This window comes from Phalaenopsis equestris, unplaced genomic scaffold, assembly GCF_001263595.1.
Source record: "Phalaenopsis equestris unplaced genomic scaffold, ASM126359v1 Scaffold000224, whole genome shotgun sequence".
NCBI classification, from domain to species: Eukaryota; Viridiplantae; Streptophyta; class Magnoliopsida; order Asparagales; family Orchidaceae; genus Phalaenopsis; species Phalaenopsis equestris.
The window spans coordinates 7,309,500-7,329,145 of record NW_018164666.1 but is presented as its reverse complement, the minus strand read 5'-3'; the positions used below and the strand labels follow the sequence as shown (position 1 = coordinate 7,329,145).

General features: G+C 34.9%; 1 protein-coding gene across 1 annotated transcript; it reads right to left on the bottom strand.

The window, feature by feature from the left end:
* Window positions 1–5,462: 5,462 nt before the first annotated feature.
* On the bottom strand, window positions 5,463–14,323 carry LOC110023380 (pentatricopeptide repeat-containing protein At2g32630-like). Its single transcript, XM_020722771.1, has 3 exons — window positions 12,370–14,323; window positions 6,038–6,121; window positions 5,463–5,597 (listed from the first exon to the last, which is right to left on the bottom strand). Exon 1 carries the CDS (start codon window positions 14,142–14,144, stop codon window positions 12,396–12,398), a length of 1,749 nt encoding a protein of 582 aa, XP_020578430.1. The 5' UTR covers window positions 14,145–14,323; the 3' UTR covers window positions 5,463–5,597; window positions 6,038–6,121; window positions 12,370–12,395.
* Window positions 14,324–19,646: the final 5,323 nt, after the last annotated feature.

Here is a 19,646-nt window from a genome sequence, read left to right as displayed (position 1 = left end):
TCTTGGCTTAAATTTAATTTTATTTTAGTTAATTTTTATTAATTTAATTAATTAATAATCACTAACTAATTATAATTAGATATATATATATATATATAGAACTAATATAATATAAATAACGTTTAAAAATTTAATTATTAATCAGCTTAGTAAATATCTAATCAATTATTAATTAATAAATATTAAAGTATTATTTAATATAATTAATTTAATAAATTATTATTAAAGATTAATTAGTTTAAAAATACTTATTTATTGATTAGAATAATTATAAATAGAAATTAAATTAATTTTTTATAGGCTTAGCAACAAGCTTAAATTTTGAAAAGCTGTCGAACAATTTAATATAACTAAACACTTAAGGATTTAAACACCTCAAGATTTATTAATTTTGAATTTATATGGTTTACTAAATTTTGTTCAAGTTAAACGCTCCCTGGCAGCAACATTTAAGCAGAATTTAAGTAGGATTTAGACCAAATTTTGCCAAATAACAAAAATGACAACTTTAAATGCTAATAAATTCAAATACCATTTTTTCCTCCATTTTACCTTGCTTTAATAAACCTTCTAACAGGTGTATTTATGGGATTGTATACAAATTGAAGCACACAAGGGGGTGTGGGAGGAATAAAGAGGTTTACTTTCACAATGTCCAATTTATTTTACTTGATGAACTCCACTAGGAGCGGACGAAAATGTGAAGAATGACTGTGGTTTCGAAGTTGTTCTCGTTTTGAAGGAATTGCTCATTAAGAATTCAAAAAAGAATAGATTCGATTCAAGTCATAATTTATATTGGATTTCTCAATTCATTCTATTTAGAATGCTTCTATCTAGTCATTCCCTTCCGAGCAGCTAGTTTGAACAATGGTTATTTGCAAGGATTTCAGATAGAAGAGGAGGAAAGGGAAGCCAATAATAGCTGTTTGTTTTAATAAACATTATTTATTTTAAAATATTAAGTTAATTAAGATAATAATATTTTAATTTTTAATTTCCTAAACAAAATTCTTAAATTTAATTAATTTTGTAATGTATACACAAATACAAATAAGTGTGGATTTTCACCAAAAATTTTCTCTCTGAATCAAGTCCACCTGCTAAAGTGGTTGAATCGAGCTCAGATGTCGAAGTGGTTGAATTGAGTCTACCTGTCGAAGTGGTTAATTGAGCCCACCTATCAAAGTGACTGAATCGAACCCACATGTCGAAATGATTGAACAAAGCCACTTGTCGAAGTGGCTGATTCGATCATTCTCATCATTTTTGAGAGAATAGCCTTTTCTACCTATACAATGGTAGCAATTCGAGAAAGTCATCATGATCACTAATGACACCCTTCAATTAAAGAAACTGCCAGATATTGAGAACTCAATCCCTTCACCTGTTACCAGGAATAACTGACGTACCAGCAGTAGCATCGACATCACAATATTTCCATCAAGATACTATAGGAAGGTATCGTGTAAATACAAATATGTATTAAGTTGATTAAGTTAAGGCTTTTCTCTGCATATATAAAAGGAGTGGGAAGAGAGAGAGGGATGATTTGTCTCCTTGCTCTCCCAAAAAAGCTCTGTATGTGTCTCTCTCTCTCTCTCTCTCTCTCTCTCTCACTCACTGATATCTTGTAACTCAGGCAACCTCCGAGGAGCTACCTCCTTTCAACTTATCAGAGATAGGAAATTAATATATTTCTTAAGATCTCTTCAAAAGAATCTCATCCATCTCTCTCTCTCACACTCTCTCTCTCTGGTACCAACTCTACGATACAAGGACTTTTACTGGATTGTATGTACTTACAAAAGATATGGGAATCTACGTTCTAAAAATGATTCAATATCCTGAAAGGTGATGTGAGTGTGGAGCTCAGACCCAACGTTTGCAAGAAAGAACCTTCACACCATAAAAATGCACTTTAAGAACAATGTATTGTACTAGGGATTTCGTAACTTAACATATCAACAAGTTGAGAGAAATAATGGGAAAAGAAAAGAAAGACATGAGGGAAGCATCTTGAACCCATTCTCGGACTAAAACATATATCATGTCATCAAAATTAGTAATCCGCCGTCAAGAACTACTAAGAGTAGAAGGAGTGCCGCAATAAGAAATAACGAGGCGAGAATCGTATACCAAAGCTTGCAAAGAGCTGAAGTTTGAAAAGCTCTTGACCCAATTTTAGAGCAAGAAAGATTATGTTGGACTACTTTGAGCATTCATAAAGGAAAGGACTTGTTGCACACTTGATAGGAGAAGAAAGAAGAAGATGAAAATTTTCTATTGGCTGCCATGAAGAATAAATAAGGAGAGGAAGAAAAAGATAGAGACTAGAATAAATAATGAGGAGAAAAATAAGAAAAAGTTGGCAGACTCCCTTCTCGAGAGATATTGTAGAAGTTGAAGCTGGCAGAGACTCCCTTCTTGAGAGAGATTGTAGAAGCCGAGGCACCGAGGAAGTTTAAGATTCCATATTTGGAGTCTTTTAGAGGAAAATCTGAGTCAATTGACCATTTAGCTTCCTTCAAGTCAGATGTTTGTCTGCTCAAGATAAACAATGTGTTGAAATGTTGTTCGTTCTTCATGACATTGAAAGAATCAACGATGTGTTAGTTCAACCACCTACAAATATGAGTCATTACCATATTCTGTGTATTTCAAGCAAATGTTTATGGCCCAATTTTCTAGGGCGCAAAAGCCACCAAAAAGCTCACAAACACTTCTAAAGATACATTAGGAGCCCACTGAAACCTTGAGGAGCTTCATCACTAGTTTTCAACTAGAAATGTTAGACGTCTAAGACTTAGAGCCCATCGTCGCTCACGTGACCTTAGCTCAAGGCCTACACGAACGTTTCAATACGCCCTTGGCTTGTAGAAGTAGAAAACATTAGCAGAGTTCCTGAAGCTCGCACGCATCCACATCCTTATAGAGTCTCACCCTGGACCCTCATGGCCACTAGAGTCCAAGAAAAGATCTCATAATTGACCTCATGATGATTGTCGAGACCAGAAGAGTCATTTCAAGAAAAGGAAGCCTTGGAACATCTATGACAAACCTACTTGTCAAGATCAAAGAAATACAAAGGAAAAACTAGTAGGGAGAAGACCAAAAAAAACATGAGAGATGCTATGCCTCCTTCATTCTATTGTAGAAATCACATCACTAAGAGTTTCAATAGTCAAAGTTGTAGTGGCCATCTAAAATAGATATTATTTCAAGAAGCCATTTCCCTTAAAGGAAGGAACATACGTCTATGATCCTAATAGATATTGTACATATTATCAAGATCATGGCCACGACACCAAAAAATATAGGCATCTTTGCAACTTGATTGAAGAATTGATCAAAATAGGAAAACTGAAGGAGTTCGTGGCCCTTAAATCCCACACTTAGCAACAATAAAAGGCACCTGCCGAGGGTAATAATAATAGCCTCCTCCGACAATGTTGGTCCACATTGTTGGAACCATACCAACAATCTTTGGAGGAGACTGACTTGAAGCTGCAAAGAGATCCAGCATGAAAAAATTGAAGAGACTAGAAACATGTTCAACCACTTTGGCTAAACGTACCACACCAATTCGCCTTTAGTCATTTTCAAAGATGTCGATTTGCCAGTTAGGAGAAACCACTTTAATGAAGCTATCGTAGTCACCACAAATGTCGAAGATAATTCTTATGGGTTTAATGTCCAGACAGATTTTCAAAACCTTGGCTGAAACAATCAGATATATGTTGATCACTGCGTCGTTCCAAAAATCATATCGTTTAGATGATACCTAATCATTATCATATGTGCTCTCAGTCATGCACTCTTTTTATTCTAATTGATACTAATCTGCATCCGTATAAAAATAAATGAATGAGATAAAAAAATCACTAATAAATATCAAAATAATTATGTAGCAATCATATATAAAATGAGTGATTCATTTATTTTAAGATATAGATCTTGAAACTAAAAACGTAAACTTTTATGATGCTTTGGTTAATTTTTATTTTTTTCTAAAATGACAACACCACCTTAAAACTAAACCATGAAGCCTAACTAAATGTTTGTTTTGCTCATATGAAAGGCAATATTGGAGCAGTATGTATCATCCTCAATTACACAAAAAGTAAATTTCTATAATTTTTTTTCCTTAATTGTTATTTAGATTTACAACTTTAACTTGTCTCGAGCATGAGCAGAAGATAATTCTTATGGGTTTGATGTCCATATAGATTTTCAAAACCTTGTAAACAACAGTCTTAATATATACTCATCACTATGTCGTTCCAAAATCATTTAGATTAGATGATATCTAATCAATATTATTCTCTCGATCATACACTCCATTTATTCTAATTGATACTAATATGCATCCGTGTAATAACAAATGAATGAGATTAAAAAAATCACTAATAAAATACTAAAACAATTATGTAGTTAACATAAATAAAATGGATTATTCCTTTGTTTTAAGACATAAATCTTGAAACAAAAAATGTATCCTTTTATTTTGCTTTGGTTAAATTTTATTTTTTTATTCTAAAATGACAATTCTTCCTTAAAACCAAACCATGAAGTCATAACAAAATGTTGTTTTGCTCACGTGGAAGATAATCTTGGAATAGTATATATCATCCTCAATTACAAAAAAAATAAATTACTACATTTTTTTTTCCTTAAATAGTATTTAGATTTACAACAATAACTAATCTCAAGTATGAAGCATAAGATATTTCTTACGGGTTTTAATATCCGGACAGCTTTTCAAAACATTGGTTGAAACAGTCAGATATATACTCATCACTATTTTGTTCCAAAAATCATGTCAATTAGAGGATATCTAATCATTATCATATGTGCGCTCAACCATGCACTCCTTTTATTCTAATTGATACTATTCTGCATCTATATAAAAATAAATGAATGAGATCACAAAAAAATCACTAATAAATATTAAAACAATTATGCAGTAATCATAAATAAAATGAATTATTCATTGATTTTAAGATATAGACCTTGAAACTAAAAATGTAACATTTTATGTTGATTTGGTTAATTTTTATTGTTTCTAAAATGACAACACTTCCTTAAAACCAAACCTTGAAGCCTCAACTAAATGTTTGTTTTGCCCATGTGAAAGATAACATTGGGGTAGTATATATCATCCTCAATTACACATAAATTAAATTTCTACAATTTTAATTTCCTTGAATGTTATTTAGATTTACAACATTAACTAATCTCAAGCATGAAGCAAAAGATAATGGAACAACTTGGCACATCAACCTTATTGTAATAACCTATTTGAAGGGCTTATAATACATAATATTATGAAATAACTACATTCTAACTAAATTACACTTTTCTTCTTCTATAACATCTAAATAACAATTAAATTAACTTTCAGCTATTTGTTCACAAGTATTACATATATTACATTGAATCATAAAATACAGCATAAAGAACCTACACAAAGATTAATGATATCAACATGAATCATTAAAATATCAGATGCTTCTACATAAGCTTGAGCCCAAGATGAAATTCTTCTTCCACTTACAATGATATTAATTGCAACTGTAATATCCATGGTAACAATCCTAGATTGTAAAACACACATAATTCAATAGGAAAAAGATCAAGAAAAACAAAATATGATAGCAGCAGGGTGAATGATAAACATCCTTAAGAAAAATTTTAACAGATGTTTAGTGTCATTAAATCATAGCCATGTCATTTTTAAATGTTACAAAAATTACTTCCAGCTCATCTAAGTTGTGTGTGCATAATTTGAAGAAGAAGACTTCAAAAAAGTTATATTTAAGATAAACCTTTTTATTCTTATACACAGGCTGAATATTGTATGTTGAACTCAATTGAATGCATTATTTGGCATTGAAATTTTCATTTACCCAGCAGATGGATGGACGCATACATACATATGTATACATATATAGATATTAAAACTTTTTAACTCAGAGAAAAGTTAGAAATTCTGCAACTATTAATTGAAAGATTTATAAAGGGAAACTTCTCATACTTTGTTCGCCGCTTTTGATGGGGAAAGTCGCAATCACAGGTTCTGCAGATTCTTGAGGCGGACAAGCAAGGATTTTCAAAATCTCTGCATTAAACCACCAAAGATTAATTTTTTTATAGATTTACAAAATGCGCCAAGAGGTTAAGAAGAGGAAGAAGAGAACGAAGAAGGGAATGAGAGATCGAAGGTGACATTGAGCAAGAGGAGAACTCATTTTGTGCGGAGTTCAGACGCAGTTTTGCGTCCAGACTCACGTAAAATTTCAATAACTATATGTAAAGATGACCCACATTATACTATTATTTTTATAGGAAAAAAGTAATCTTTTGGAGGCGAATGAACCCGGTCCGAACTCTAACCCTGACTCCTCTATTCAAAAACTCGAAACCCACGCCTGCATTTTTATTTAGTGTGAAAGGTCTAGGGTTCCATATCATTCCCGATCACCCTTTTCTCCTCTGCATCGCCTTTGTGGCCTTCTCCTCTCTGCATCGACATCGTGGCCTTCTCCTTTATGTGTTGTCAGTGAATTGTCGTTTCTCCTCTGCGTTGCCGGTGAGTCGCTCTTCCCTCCTCTGCGTCACTGTTTCTCCTCTCAATCGTCAAAGTAATATAATTCCCCGGTTTTCAATTTCGTCATTCTACGTCACCGGACTCTCACGTAAACTCATTACTCATTTTTTAGGGTTTTTTCCAAGATGTCGAAGCATGAAATGAAAGAAATAAAGTGCAAAGGTAGGGTCATGGAGTTACAAGGTAAAGGGTTTAGGGTTTAGGAAGAAATGGGTTATGTTTATTTGTCGGTGTTTAATTTTTAGTTGTATAAATGTAAAATGTAAAATTTAAAATTAAAATTTGAGCTTGTAAAATTAAAACTTAAACTTTGAGCTTATATATCATCCAATTTTTAAAATTTTACATGTGTCTGCCACCTTCAAAGTCAGTTGTTATGATATTTAAGGATTTAAAAGAATGTAGTAATATCTAAATTATTAAAAAAATGGGAAGAAATAATAGTAATTGTAGGAAATTATAATGATATATGCGTAAACTTTCCTTTTAATTTAATTGGTATTCAATGTTTATGTGGAGTTTGGTTTGCAAAGTAAGAATTTGATGCATGATTTTAAGGCACGGTTTAAATTAGGGAACTTAACCTCAAGGGTTGTTTGTACAAACAAACAAAAGTTTGTAAAGAACTTATCGTTAAGAGTTGTTTGCACATATAAACACCCCAATACCACATGCACTGAATCACCCCTAACACCACCCCAATACCACTTTAATACCACCCAAATCACATGTAGTGATTCACCCACAATACCACATCAATATCACTTCAAAACTACCCCAATACTACCTCAATACCACTTGCATTGATTCACCCCAACATCAACCCAATATCACCCCAATACCTCCCCAATATCAGAAGCATTGATTCACCCCCAATAGTACCCCAATATTATCCCAATATCACATGCATTGATTCAACCCCAACATCACCTCAATACCACCCCAATACTATCTCAATACCACCGCAATACTACCACTGCAATACCACCCAAAGCCACCTCAACGATATCACCCCAATACCACCTCAACAACACCCCAATACCACCCCTAACACCACCTCAACAATAACACCTCAATACCAACCCAATACTACATCAATATTACCTTAATACCACCTTAATACTACATGCAATGATTCACCCTCGAGACCTCACAAATACCATCTCAATACCACCCTAATATCACCCCAATACTACCCAAATACCCCAATACCACATGCATTGATATACCCCCAAGACCTCAACAATGTCACCCCAATACCACCTCAATACGACCCCAATACCGCAAACATTGATCTACCCCTAAAATCTCAAAAAGAATAAACCAATTTATATACTTATATGCATTGGCTTATATGTATTGATTTTTTATGTGATATTAAAGATTTGAATGTTATGTGTGTTATTTATATGTTATTTAAATATACTTTACACTTCTCTCTTTTAACATAATGAATTTGTGCTTATTTTGTTTTGTTTTTTTCAATTGTTTTGTAGGGATTTAACTGTAATGAGGCTTACATGTAGGTGCAGGCCTTCTGCTATCAGAGTAGTATGTGACCAAATACGTGGGAACCTGAACGATGAAGCTTTAATTGTTTTGCGGGATCTTAGTTTATTCCAATTCTTTGAGATGTTGTCGTATCAACAAGAAAATATATTGACCCTACAAGTTTTGAAATATTGGGATATTGATGAGAAGGTTTTCGAGATCGGTGAAAAATCGTTTGGCTTCACTGCTGATGAGGTTGCACTGATAATAGGAATGCCCAATAGAGAGAAAACCGTGATTTGGGACAAATATTTACTATCAAGCATAACTTCATTACAAATAAAGAATGATCTCATAAGCATTGTAACAAGGGAGTATTTTGGTCTTTGTATTGAGTTGGCTATTAAGTGTTTTATTTGCGGAACTTATTTTTTGCCGCGAACAACTATAACATGTCGAGCGGATTGTACATACTTGTCAAAGATGTGCATAGTTTTTCTAATTCATTTGGCCAAGTGCATATGTGATTATCTTATTGAGCAAATTGATAATATTGCTTGGAAAATAAGGCGGCAACAAAAGCTTGGCTACATGAATAGATTTGTTACCATGCTGACGGTGATGTGTATAGAGCTTGTATTTTTGAAGAAAGTTTCTTAAATATATCACAGCATAATCTATGACGAGTATGAGAAAATGTATCTTATATAGCTTTAATAATTGTTTGATCCTGATCAGTGAATATTGTCAGTGGTTGTTTCTCTTCCAATAAACAAAAAAAAAAAAATTTAAATAACCACGGGAAGGAATCAATTGTCTTAACTGATAAAAAACCTACTCTAAAGAGAACATTCTGTCAATGATAGTTAACCCAAGATAACATTCTGTCAATGATGGTTAACCCCGACAAACGGTGCACATATTAAGTTATATTTATTCAACCCATAACTTGTAAAAAAAATTACGATGTCCCCAAAGTAATCATAGTCGACTCTCGACATGTTATCGCTTCAAAAAAAAACTCATCAACTATCAGTATCATCAATCTGAAAGTCTCATGCAAGCATACTATCTGCAGCTTGTCATGCTATGAACATTTATATTAAAGTGTTAGTGTTGTCGTTTCAATTCTTACTTGTCTCTCCTTTTGAATATAATTGTATGAATCTATTTTTAAGAAATGCAATTTCTCTACTCCACCAACATCCGTGGCAGGAAAGTTGAAAGTATATGTGGCTCCAATCACTTCTTTTGTCATTGATTTAAGCACATCTTCGTTGATATCAGTAATACTCTAGCTTTATCTCACGAAATGTTGGTCACCTGACTTTGCCAAGGAATAGTTATGAAACTCAATACATTTTTTAACCTTTCAGCTACCATCCATGTCAACGTCATATCGAATAATGGTTGGACAATCAGTTCTAATGTATGCTCTTTTAAACTTAAACATGTTATTGGGGTTAGGCTCCTTTTTCAAAACAAGCTTTACAAAATAAGATGTCCTTGAATTTGGTCAAAAACGAACATGATGCTTTCGAATTGTGAATTTAGTTTAATGTACATAAGCACAATAAATAATTTTCATTGAACACAATGGTACTAAGCAATTTGTCAACAATTACATCACTATCCGCAATTTCTGGCTCACAAGATAGAACATACAAACATATGATTTAAAAATTGTAAGAATAAAAATATGATAATATTGAGGTGATATTAGGGTGATATTGATGTGATATTAAAGTGATATTGGGTAACATTGATGTATTATTGGGGTTTTGTGCAAAAATATTTTTGGGTGGTACTGGAGTGATACTGTGGTGGTATTGATGTTGTATTGGGTGGTATTGAAGTGGTATTATAGATTTTGTGTCAAGATACTATTTAGGTGGTATTGGGGTGGTTTTGGGGATTTTGTGCCAATATATTATTAGGGTGGTACTGAGGTGCTATTGGGGTGATAATGATGTGGTATTGAGGGTTTTGTACCAAGATACTATTAGGGTAGTATTAGAGTGGTATTGAGGCGATATTGATAGGGCATTGATGTGGTATTGGGGATTTTGAGCCAAGATATTTTTGGAGTGGTAAAGAGGTGGTACTGGGGTAGTATTGATGTGGTATTTAAGTGGCATTGGGGTGGAATTAGGGTGGCATTGAGGTGGTATTGATGGTTTTGTACCAAGATATTCTTGTGGTGGTACGGGGTGGTATTGGATTGGTATTGTTGTGGTGTTAGGGTGGTATTGATGAGGTATTGAGGTGGTATTGGGGGTTTTGTGCAAAATACTATTGGGGTGCTATTGATGTGGTATTGAGGGTTTTGTGCCAAGATATTTTTGGAATGGTACTAGAGTGGTATGAAGTGGTATTGGGGTGGTATTGTGGGTTTTGTGTCAAGATATTTTGTGCCAAAATATTTTTGGGATGGTACTAGAGTGCCAAGATATTTTTGGGATGGTACTAGAGTTGTATTGGAGTGGTATGATGTGGTAATGGGGTGGTATTGTGGGTTTTGTGTCAAGATACTATTGAGATGATATTATGGTGGTATTGATGTAGTAGTGGGGTGGTATTGGTGGTTTTGTTCTAAGTTATTTTTTTGGGTGGTATTGTGGTGGTATTGATGTGATATTGAGGTGGTATTGGGGGTTTTGTGTATTGAGGTGGTATTGGGGGTTTATTGGGGCGGTATTGAGGTGGTATTGGGGGTTTTGTGTCAATATACTATTGGGGCGGTATTGAGGTGATATTAGTGTGGTATTGATGTGGTATTAGGACGGTATTAGTGTGGTATTGGGGGTTTTGTGCCAAAATATTTTTGGAGTGATACCGGGGTAGTATTGGGGTGATATTGATGTGGTATTGGGGTGGCATTGGGTGGTATCGGTGGTATTGGGGCTTTTGTGCCAAGATACTATTGAAGCGGTATTGGTGTGGTATCGGGGTGGTATCGGAGGTTTTGTACCAAGATATTTTTTAGGTGGTATTGATGTGATATTGGGTTTTATTGAGGTGATATTGGAGGTTTTGTGCCAAGATACTATTGGGATGGTATTAAGGTGGTATTGGAAGTTGTGTCAAGATATTTTTGGAGTGATATTGCGATGGTACTGGGGTGGTATTGAAGTGGTATTGAGATGTTATTTGGATGTTATGTTGATTTTTGGGAGAAGAAATTATTGAGATGACATTGAGATGACATTGGGTGTTATATGTAGTATTCATGTGGTATTGGTTGTGCACTTAGTATGGTCTTGGGATGGAGATGATTTGGAATTTTTAAATATAAATGCACCCATTATCATGTTGTTGGCATTTATTATTTAAAAAAGTGGTGGTGTCTGCTAATCTTGTATTGAAATTATTGTGGGAAAGAAATTAAATTTTATAATATCAACATAAAATTGATTTAAGCTACAAAAGAGCAAGTGCAAAAAACAAAACAATGTAAATAATTTCACAACTCACCTTCATTTTATTCTTGTCATCAGTTTGATAATTCTCCGTCTTCAAAATTTATCTGTTGTGGATTTATTGTAAACCACTTCTCCTCAATATTCTACTCCTAAATTAAAACCTCAAATGCCAAGAAGAAATGATGACGGTTGTGTAACGGGAAAGAAAACCGTTGGTAGAAATGGCGATGAGGTAGAGCGCGAGTATTTGAATATGCTTTTGTATTCCAAAAATATTTTAGAGGTTGCTTTTTCCGTAATATTTTCAGGTTTGGGTTTCGAGCTGGGTTTTTTCCTGTATAAATAATATTATAATGTGGGTCAGCCTTACATACAGCTGTTGAAATACTACTGAAGTCTGTAAGCAAAATTGGGTTTGGACTCCGCACAGAATAATTTCTCGAGCAAGAGAGTTTTGAGAGAAGAACGGAGAAGAATCTTGGTGACGTTGAACTAAAAAAAAAAGAATGACTCGGCATCTACTAAAACAACCTTCCAGAAAAGAGAGAATATTGAGTTTGTACGACCAATCACCAGGCGTCACATCACCCACAAATGAAATATATGATGATGTAAAGTGATGTGATTAGCCGTCCAAAAGCAGTACTTTCTCTCAAAAAGGAAAAAATATTGCATCCGAACGTCCGCACGTCCCGAATGCCAACTGCTAACCGCCACGTCGCCTACGAATGAAGTGTATGGCGATGTGGCGGTTGATGGTTGGTCATCTGGACGTGCAATGCCTGGACACAATATTCACTCCTCAAAAAGGCCCATAAGAAAGTGCCTCGATAAACAAAATCTTACCTAATCTGTTTTTAATAATTAGTCTGCTAGCTTGGCGATATGAGAATTGAAGAAGTTTGATTTGTGCAATGAAAGCTACCCACAATAGCTGAATAGACTGAATCATCCGGCACCAATCCTATCTCCAACATTTTATCATACAACGTAAGTGCCTCATCTGATCTTCCATGCTTTGACAACCCTGATATCAGCGCAGTATACGCCACAACATTAGCAACTATACCCTTTTGCTCCATCTCCTCAAACAACTTCATACCCACATCCACCTTCCCAGTGATGCAATGCCCATGAATCAATGATGTATATGTGTAAACATCTGCCAAAATCCCTTTTTTCTCCATCTCCTTCTTAAACCTCTCAGCTTCCCTTACGCTCCCTTTCTTGCAATAACCATCAATCATGACATTATAGCTAACAACATTAGGCTTAAATCCCTTCTCATCCATCTCTCTAAACAAGCTCCTTGCTGCCACCAAAGCCCCTTCCTTGCAATGTATGTCAATCAATGTCGTGTAGCTCACTGTGTTGGGAGCAATTCCTTTGTCAATCATTGAATACAGAAGCTTCTCTGCTGCGCTGTTCTGGTTTGATCTGCATAGACCAGCAGCAATTGTGTTATAAAGGTATATGTCAAGCTCCAGCCCCTTCTTCTCAATCACCTCTTTCAATTCTAGAGCTTTGTCAATCATCCCTTTCTTGCAGTATCCATCAACGAGGCTGTTGAAGATTACTAAATTTATATCAAATCCCTTCTGCTGCATCTCAAGTATCAGTAGTTCCGCCGCTTCAATCTGCCCAGCCTTGCAAAGACCATTTATTAGTGCACCATAGGTCTTCTCAGTGGGCTGAATTCCTCTCTCCACGCATTCATCAAAAAGAGCAATAGCTTTCTTCATGTTACCTTCTCTGCAATAGGCGTTTATCATTGAAGTATACAAGAAAATATCAGCATTTAATCCTCTTCTGCTCACCTCTTCAAAGGCCTTCTCGGCTTTCTCCAATTTTCTATGGGATGAGAATGCATCGATCAAAAGAGCAAACGTAACAACATTTTGTTCAATTTTATTGTCCTCGACAAGAGCCAAAACTTCGTCTAATGATTCAAAATCTCCTATTTTACCGTAAGCTTCAATCAATGGATTGTAAGAAAAGATATTGGACTTCAATCCTGTCTTACGCATTTCATCGAGCACCTTCCGTGCAGCCTTAACCTCCCCATTCTTGCACAAACCATCTACTAAAATTGAGGTTGTGTACACGGACACATCAATGGCATCCGATTCAAGTATCCTTTGGAAGAATTCAAGGGCTGAATCCATCCGTCCGCAACGCCTCAGGGCCTGGATATAGACACTGCAGGATCTACTTGAAACGACACCATATGTCTCCATCATGAATTCGAATGTCGCGAGTGCTCTTTCGAGGTTATCAATGTCCGAGTAGACACGGAAGAGCATGTCAAAAACTTCAGATGAGGAGACGCGGGCGTGGTTGCATGACTTGAGGATTGAGGACGCGAGGGTAGGAAAATGGTGGGATTGGGTTTGGTCGCAGGAAGCGAAGGATTTGAGGATGGTTTTGGCGGGAACGAACTTTTTAACTTGGAAGAGGTGGAGAAATTTGGATAATAGGGGATGGAGATTGGAGGAGGAAGTAGAAGGTGAAGAGGGGAGGGAGTGTTGGGTGGAGAGTTGCCGAGGGGAGAGGATGTGGAGGAGGTTCTGGATGTAGGAAATAGAACGAAAGGTGTTGGAGGTGGAGAGCTTTGCTGCCATGGATGGAGTGTGGACGGATGGAGGGAGAGGTTGGAGGTGAATAAAGCCGGAATGGAGCTTACGAAGGAACGGCGGCGGTGAGGTTACGACAGTGTAGAAGAGAAGCAGCGATCTGCGCTGATAAGCGGAGGCGCGTCGGCGGAAGTTCTTCTTCCCTCCTCCGTGACTCGCGATCGAGATCTCTTAGGGGTATTTGGTAATATCATTCAAAGAAAATTTAGCCATAAATTTAATCTAAATTCAGCTAAATATTAAAAAAAATTAAATTAAATTTATCACTTTCTTAAATTGAAAATTTTCCCAATTCCATCTCTTTTATGTGGTAAATTAGGATTTAGTCAATCAGATTATGAGACGGATTTCAGAAATATCATTCAACCCATAACTTGTATTTACAGGATTTAATAAATTATATTTAATTTACCAAACATCGTCTAAGTAAGCTCTTTTAAAAATCTAATCCACCAAATATATTTTATTATTTGCGATTTAATATGATGAAAAATTATTTTTCTGTCAATATTTTGGGATATTTTATTTTACTAGATAAACGTGTAGGCGGTCACTGTAACGGAACATAACTTCACTGTCGTTAGGGCTGTCAATTTAGCTCGTTGTTCGTGAACAGCTCGTGTTCGGCTCGTTAAGCAGCTCGTGTTCGGCTCGTTAGGCTTTCGTTAAGTCTAACGAGCCCAAGAGAAACAAATTTTTAAGCTCGAAGTGTAAACGAGCCGAACACGAACAATAGTTTTTTCGCTCGGATTCAAAATTATATAACTATTTATATAACAATATATTACATATATTATTTATATTATAATATATTATATATATTTATGTCTAAGTTTAAATCATAACACCTCATGTGTCAATGTGGTGTCTTCTTTTGTATAGATTTGATCCAGGTTCGAATCTCACACTTTAGATCTATTTTTCTCAATTTTAGGTTAACTAGTCAATTTCGAGCCGAAAACGAACACGAATATTTAAATCGAGTCGAACACGAACACACTGTTCACGAGCCGATTTCGAACACGAGCTATTTCGAACGAACTGAAACCGAGCCAAGCCTGAGCTCGCTCAAGCTCGGCTCGTTTACAGCCCTAACTGTCTTCTCAAACTCGACCTAGCACTTCGATCTCGACCCACACCTGACACGATTGAAATTTTATTAATGACCCAACCACGACTCAAGTTTGAAATTTTATTAATTAATTATTCCAAGTTTGCTCTATTATGTTTCAATGACTTTAACTTGGCTTATAAGTCAAATAATTTATTTGAAAATAGTTTTAATTTAAGTAATTATTATGATGAGGGGCATTTACATACTTCCACTCAATTCATATTTACATATCTAACACTAAACTTTGATTTTACATTTATACCATCCAATTTTTTCATATCAAATGAGATATATCACAACTTTAAAAAGTAAAATACATTTTTCCTAGCATAGGTAAGATGATGTGTGTATAAAAATTAAAGTTTGTGTGTTAGATATGTAAATACATAGGAATTTGGGGGTATTTATTTGATTCATCTTCATAAAAATGTATGTGAATCAACCTCATAATAAATGAAAAAAAGTGAAAAAAATGACAAAAAAAAATATAAAGAATTTAAAATTAACTTTTAAATATTTTTTGTTATTATGTACAATTTTAATCCTAAAATTTTCATTATCTTGAATATTTTATTAGGATTATGTAGCAAATTTAGAGTTTTAAATTCTAAAGAATCATTATAGTATTCATGATTCCCAAACACACCACAGAAAGAAATAATAAAATTTATTTCAAGCATTCAAATATACAATAAAGCAGAAAGGCAAGCCAAATCAAAATAATAAGCGGTTGGTGTCACTGGGTCGACAACATATCATAAGTCGAACTCCGCATATATATGTTTGGTCCTAAATTCATTCATCAATATTAAATGTAGAATCAAGATACAAGCCAAATGCACTTTGACTTTAAGATAGCGGAATCTGCATTTAAAAATAATAACCTCATATATGGCATAACATATATAAATTTTAAAGTAAATTGGATAATAAGTATAGTAGCAAAAATATTCATTTATTTACACTTTAAGATAGTGGATCATAAAATGCGGTCCTGGAGCAAGCAAGTGACATACTTTAGAGTTTTTCGATCTTTAGCACAATTATATTGTTTGCTCGTGTAATAAAAACTCGCATTGCTCGTCGAGATATCCTCGCGGGCAATACTTGTTTGAGTAGCACAACCAACAAATTGATCACTCTCCTAACAAGCAGGACAAACCATCAAGGCGACTGAGCATGCCTACAAACATGCAAAAGACCCACATTGTGCTTGTTCAACTGAAGCACGAAGTAATCATATTGAGCGTCAAAAGGTGAAGCACAAAGCATGCAAACTAATACAAGGATGTTACATGCAACACGACATATGAACGAGATGTACCAATAAAACATGTTATGTGTGGAAAGGAATTAAAAATGTCTGGAGGACTCGGGGCACCATGTGATAAACAAACACTAGTTATAAGCAAGTTTGTATCAAGTAAAAAGATACCTATGAAAAGGTTTACACCTTACCCAAATGGCACACACAGAGCACATATGCGTACATGAAAGATATGTAACACACAAACGAGAAAAGTCAAACATACGTCATACGCCATACATATGATAGTTGTCAGACATATAACATGCAAATGTCACTCAAATGACAAACATTCAGAGATGCAAGTGTGTCAAACATACTAGGTCATATGATTCATACGGGTAAAAATCACATACTTGAGTGGACACACATCGTGCCTTGCACGAGTTCAATAGCTAGGAAGCATGACTCATGTTTAACACAATGTGAAATACCTATAACACTATGGATGGTATCGTGGGGAATGAGGCATGTGGTTGTACATATGTGCCATCTCATTGCAAAATGTGCAACTGTTTATTCTCTGTGCATATGACGGCATATGTAGAGAAGACACTCACAAGCACGGGTGCTTAAAGAGACACCACAACTGGGAGGTGCTTAAAGAGACATCCCAAATAAGGATGCTCAAGGAGACATTTAAGGCATGCCACGTGCAAAGCATATAAGGTAAATATTTTACATGTAATGAAATATCGTAGATATCATGTCAATATAAGAGTTTCATGCACACACAAATAAACATGCATTATTATACAGAAACTTAAAAGCATGCAGATGACTGGTTGACCAAACCATGGCGGTCGGTCAATCGAAATGATGGGTTGATCGATACGGGACAATTGGTCGAAATCGAAAGAGTGGGTGATCGGCCTGGGACGACCGATCAGACCCAAAGCGGGTGATCAATGCGGTGCAATCGATCAAACCCAAAAGATATGGTAATTGGACCTGGGTGGCCGATCGAGCCCAAAAAAAAAAATAGGACAATCGGGTAGGGATGACCAACCAAACCTAAAGAGGGTGATTGACGCAAGTCCGTCTATCGAACCAAAAAGATTGAGCGATCAGACTAGGGATAATCATGAGAGAGTACCCATCATTAGATACACAGACATCTCACTTTTTTATGATGAGTTTTGGGCTTGTTGAGCAAGCCAATTCTATGTGGTCGTCTTGGATAATCTTTCTACTAGATCTTTGTAAATCCATATAGATAGACACATTTGTTAGATTTTTTGTTGTTCCTCCACAAATCTCTGCACATCTATAAATTATCTCCATGCTTATCACAGCTAAAAGAATGTTAAATTTTAATTTGTGTATGATTATCCTCCGAACCTCACTAACATTGTGAAAGAGTGAGATACATGAAAATAGATTTCCCTCGACTCTTCCCAAAATCCCATATTTGTAAGAGAATCTGGGATCTCGGACCCTAAAGTAATAATGTTATACAATAAACAAAATAAATGATATTAGACGTATAGTCTAAATATAAACTAAAACAAAGTCAAATAGTTGTTTATGTTGGCAGTAAGTACTTGGTACTCAACAGCCGTGCTTAATACTCAGTACTCAACGCTTAACAGTTGATAGTCAACACCCAATTAATACTCAATGCTTGGCAGTAATCATGGATACTTATTCCTCCATATTCCTTGTTTTGGAAGCAAGACCCTCCATATTTTTTTTAAAATTTTGGTCTTGAATATCGGGCAATGATGATAGTAGATAATAGTGTTGATGATTGGGCATGCTCAACTAAGGCAATTTTGTGATAGGAAACTGGGAAAATGAATTTGAGTAGTTGTTAAATGATGTAGTTCCATGACTTTATAATATAAATAATTTCTTTAGAATTTATTGTGGGTTATATTGGAGACACTCTTATTTTTATTTTATTTTATTACTTTATTTTAATATTGTGTCAAGGCTATATTTTATAATTAATTTTATAAATGCATATTTAACTCATAATTTTTTTTTTTTATTTAGAGGTCATTTGACTTGCAAAAAAAAAAAAAAAAAGTAGAAGAAATACAATGTATTGATATGTAATATATATGAAATGTGCTATTTAATTGAGTGTAATAATATAGAGAATATATATATATATATATATATATATACATAAAAATTAATTAATAGGCATATAAATCTTCCTTTCATTATAAAAAGGGACCCCAAACCAGAGGGGACTTACAACTGACAAACAGATGCCCGACTAACTGATCTGAGAATATATATATATATATATATATATATATAAAGTCTGATGATCGAAGTTATTTTAGGAGTGTTAAAAGGGTTCGGGTTAGACCTTAAATTGAGCTGATTTTTTTGAAACTGCTTGACTCGAGCCCGACCCGAATATTGAACGGATTAGAATGTCCAACCCGATTCCAACTCGTTTTTTAATCAATCCATGTGAACCTAACTCGTATAATTTGTTTAACATAAGCCCGTAACTTTTATTCATGTCAATTCAAGTTGATCGCAGATAAATTTTGATTTGACAGATCAATCCGAACCTGAGCGAAGAAATTAAACTAGTTAGAAAATCTAACCTAAACCCGTCCCCATGATTAATTGGGACAACAAAACTAACATTTTTCGAGCTAAATTGAAGCATAACATTTTTTATTTTATTTTATTTTTTTTTGTGACACCAATAGCTAAGTGATAGGCATCAATTGGTACTTGGTAGTGTAGGCAGCTGACAACAAGATGGGCGATGCAAGTAATAGTTGCCAAGATTAAACAACAATGGATGGAGGGCAAGAGCCAATGGCTAGTGGCCAGCTATGTGTGGTGGCAGCAATTATGGCTTTCGGTGCATTCGAAACCCAGCCAAATTCAACAAAGTTTGGAATACATCATAAATGACGTATGATAAGGGTTTTGAATTCGTTGAAATTTACTCTATATTTATTTCACTCCAAATATCGGCCAATATTCCAAAATATCAATATTTCAAAAACTTTAGTCTACTATGGGTGTAAACGAGCCGAACACGAGCGAGCCATGAACAACTCGTGTTCGGCTCATTCGCTAAGTTAACGAGCCG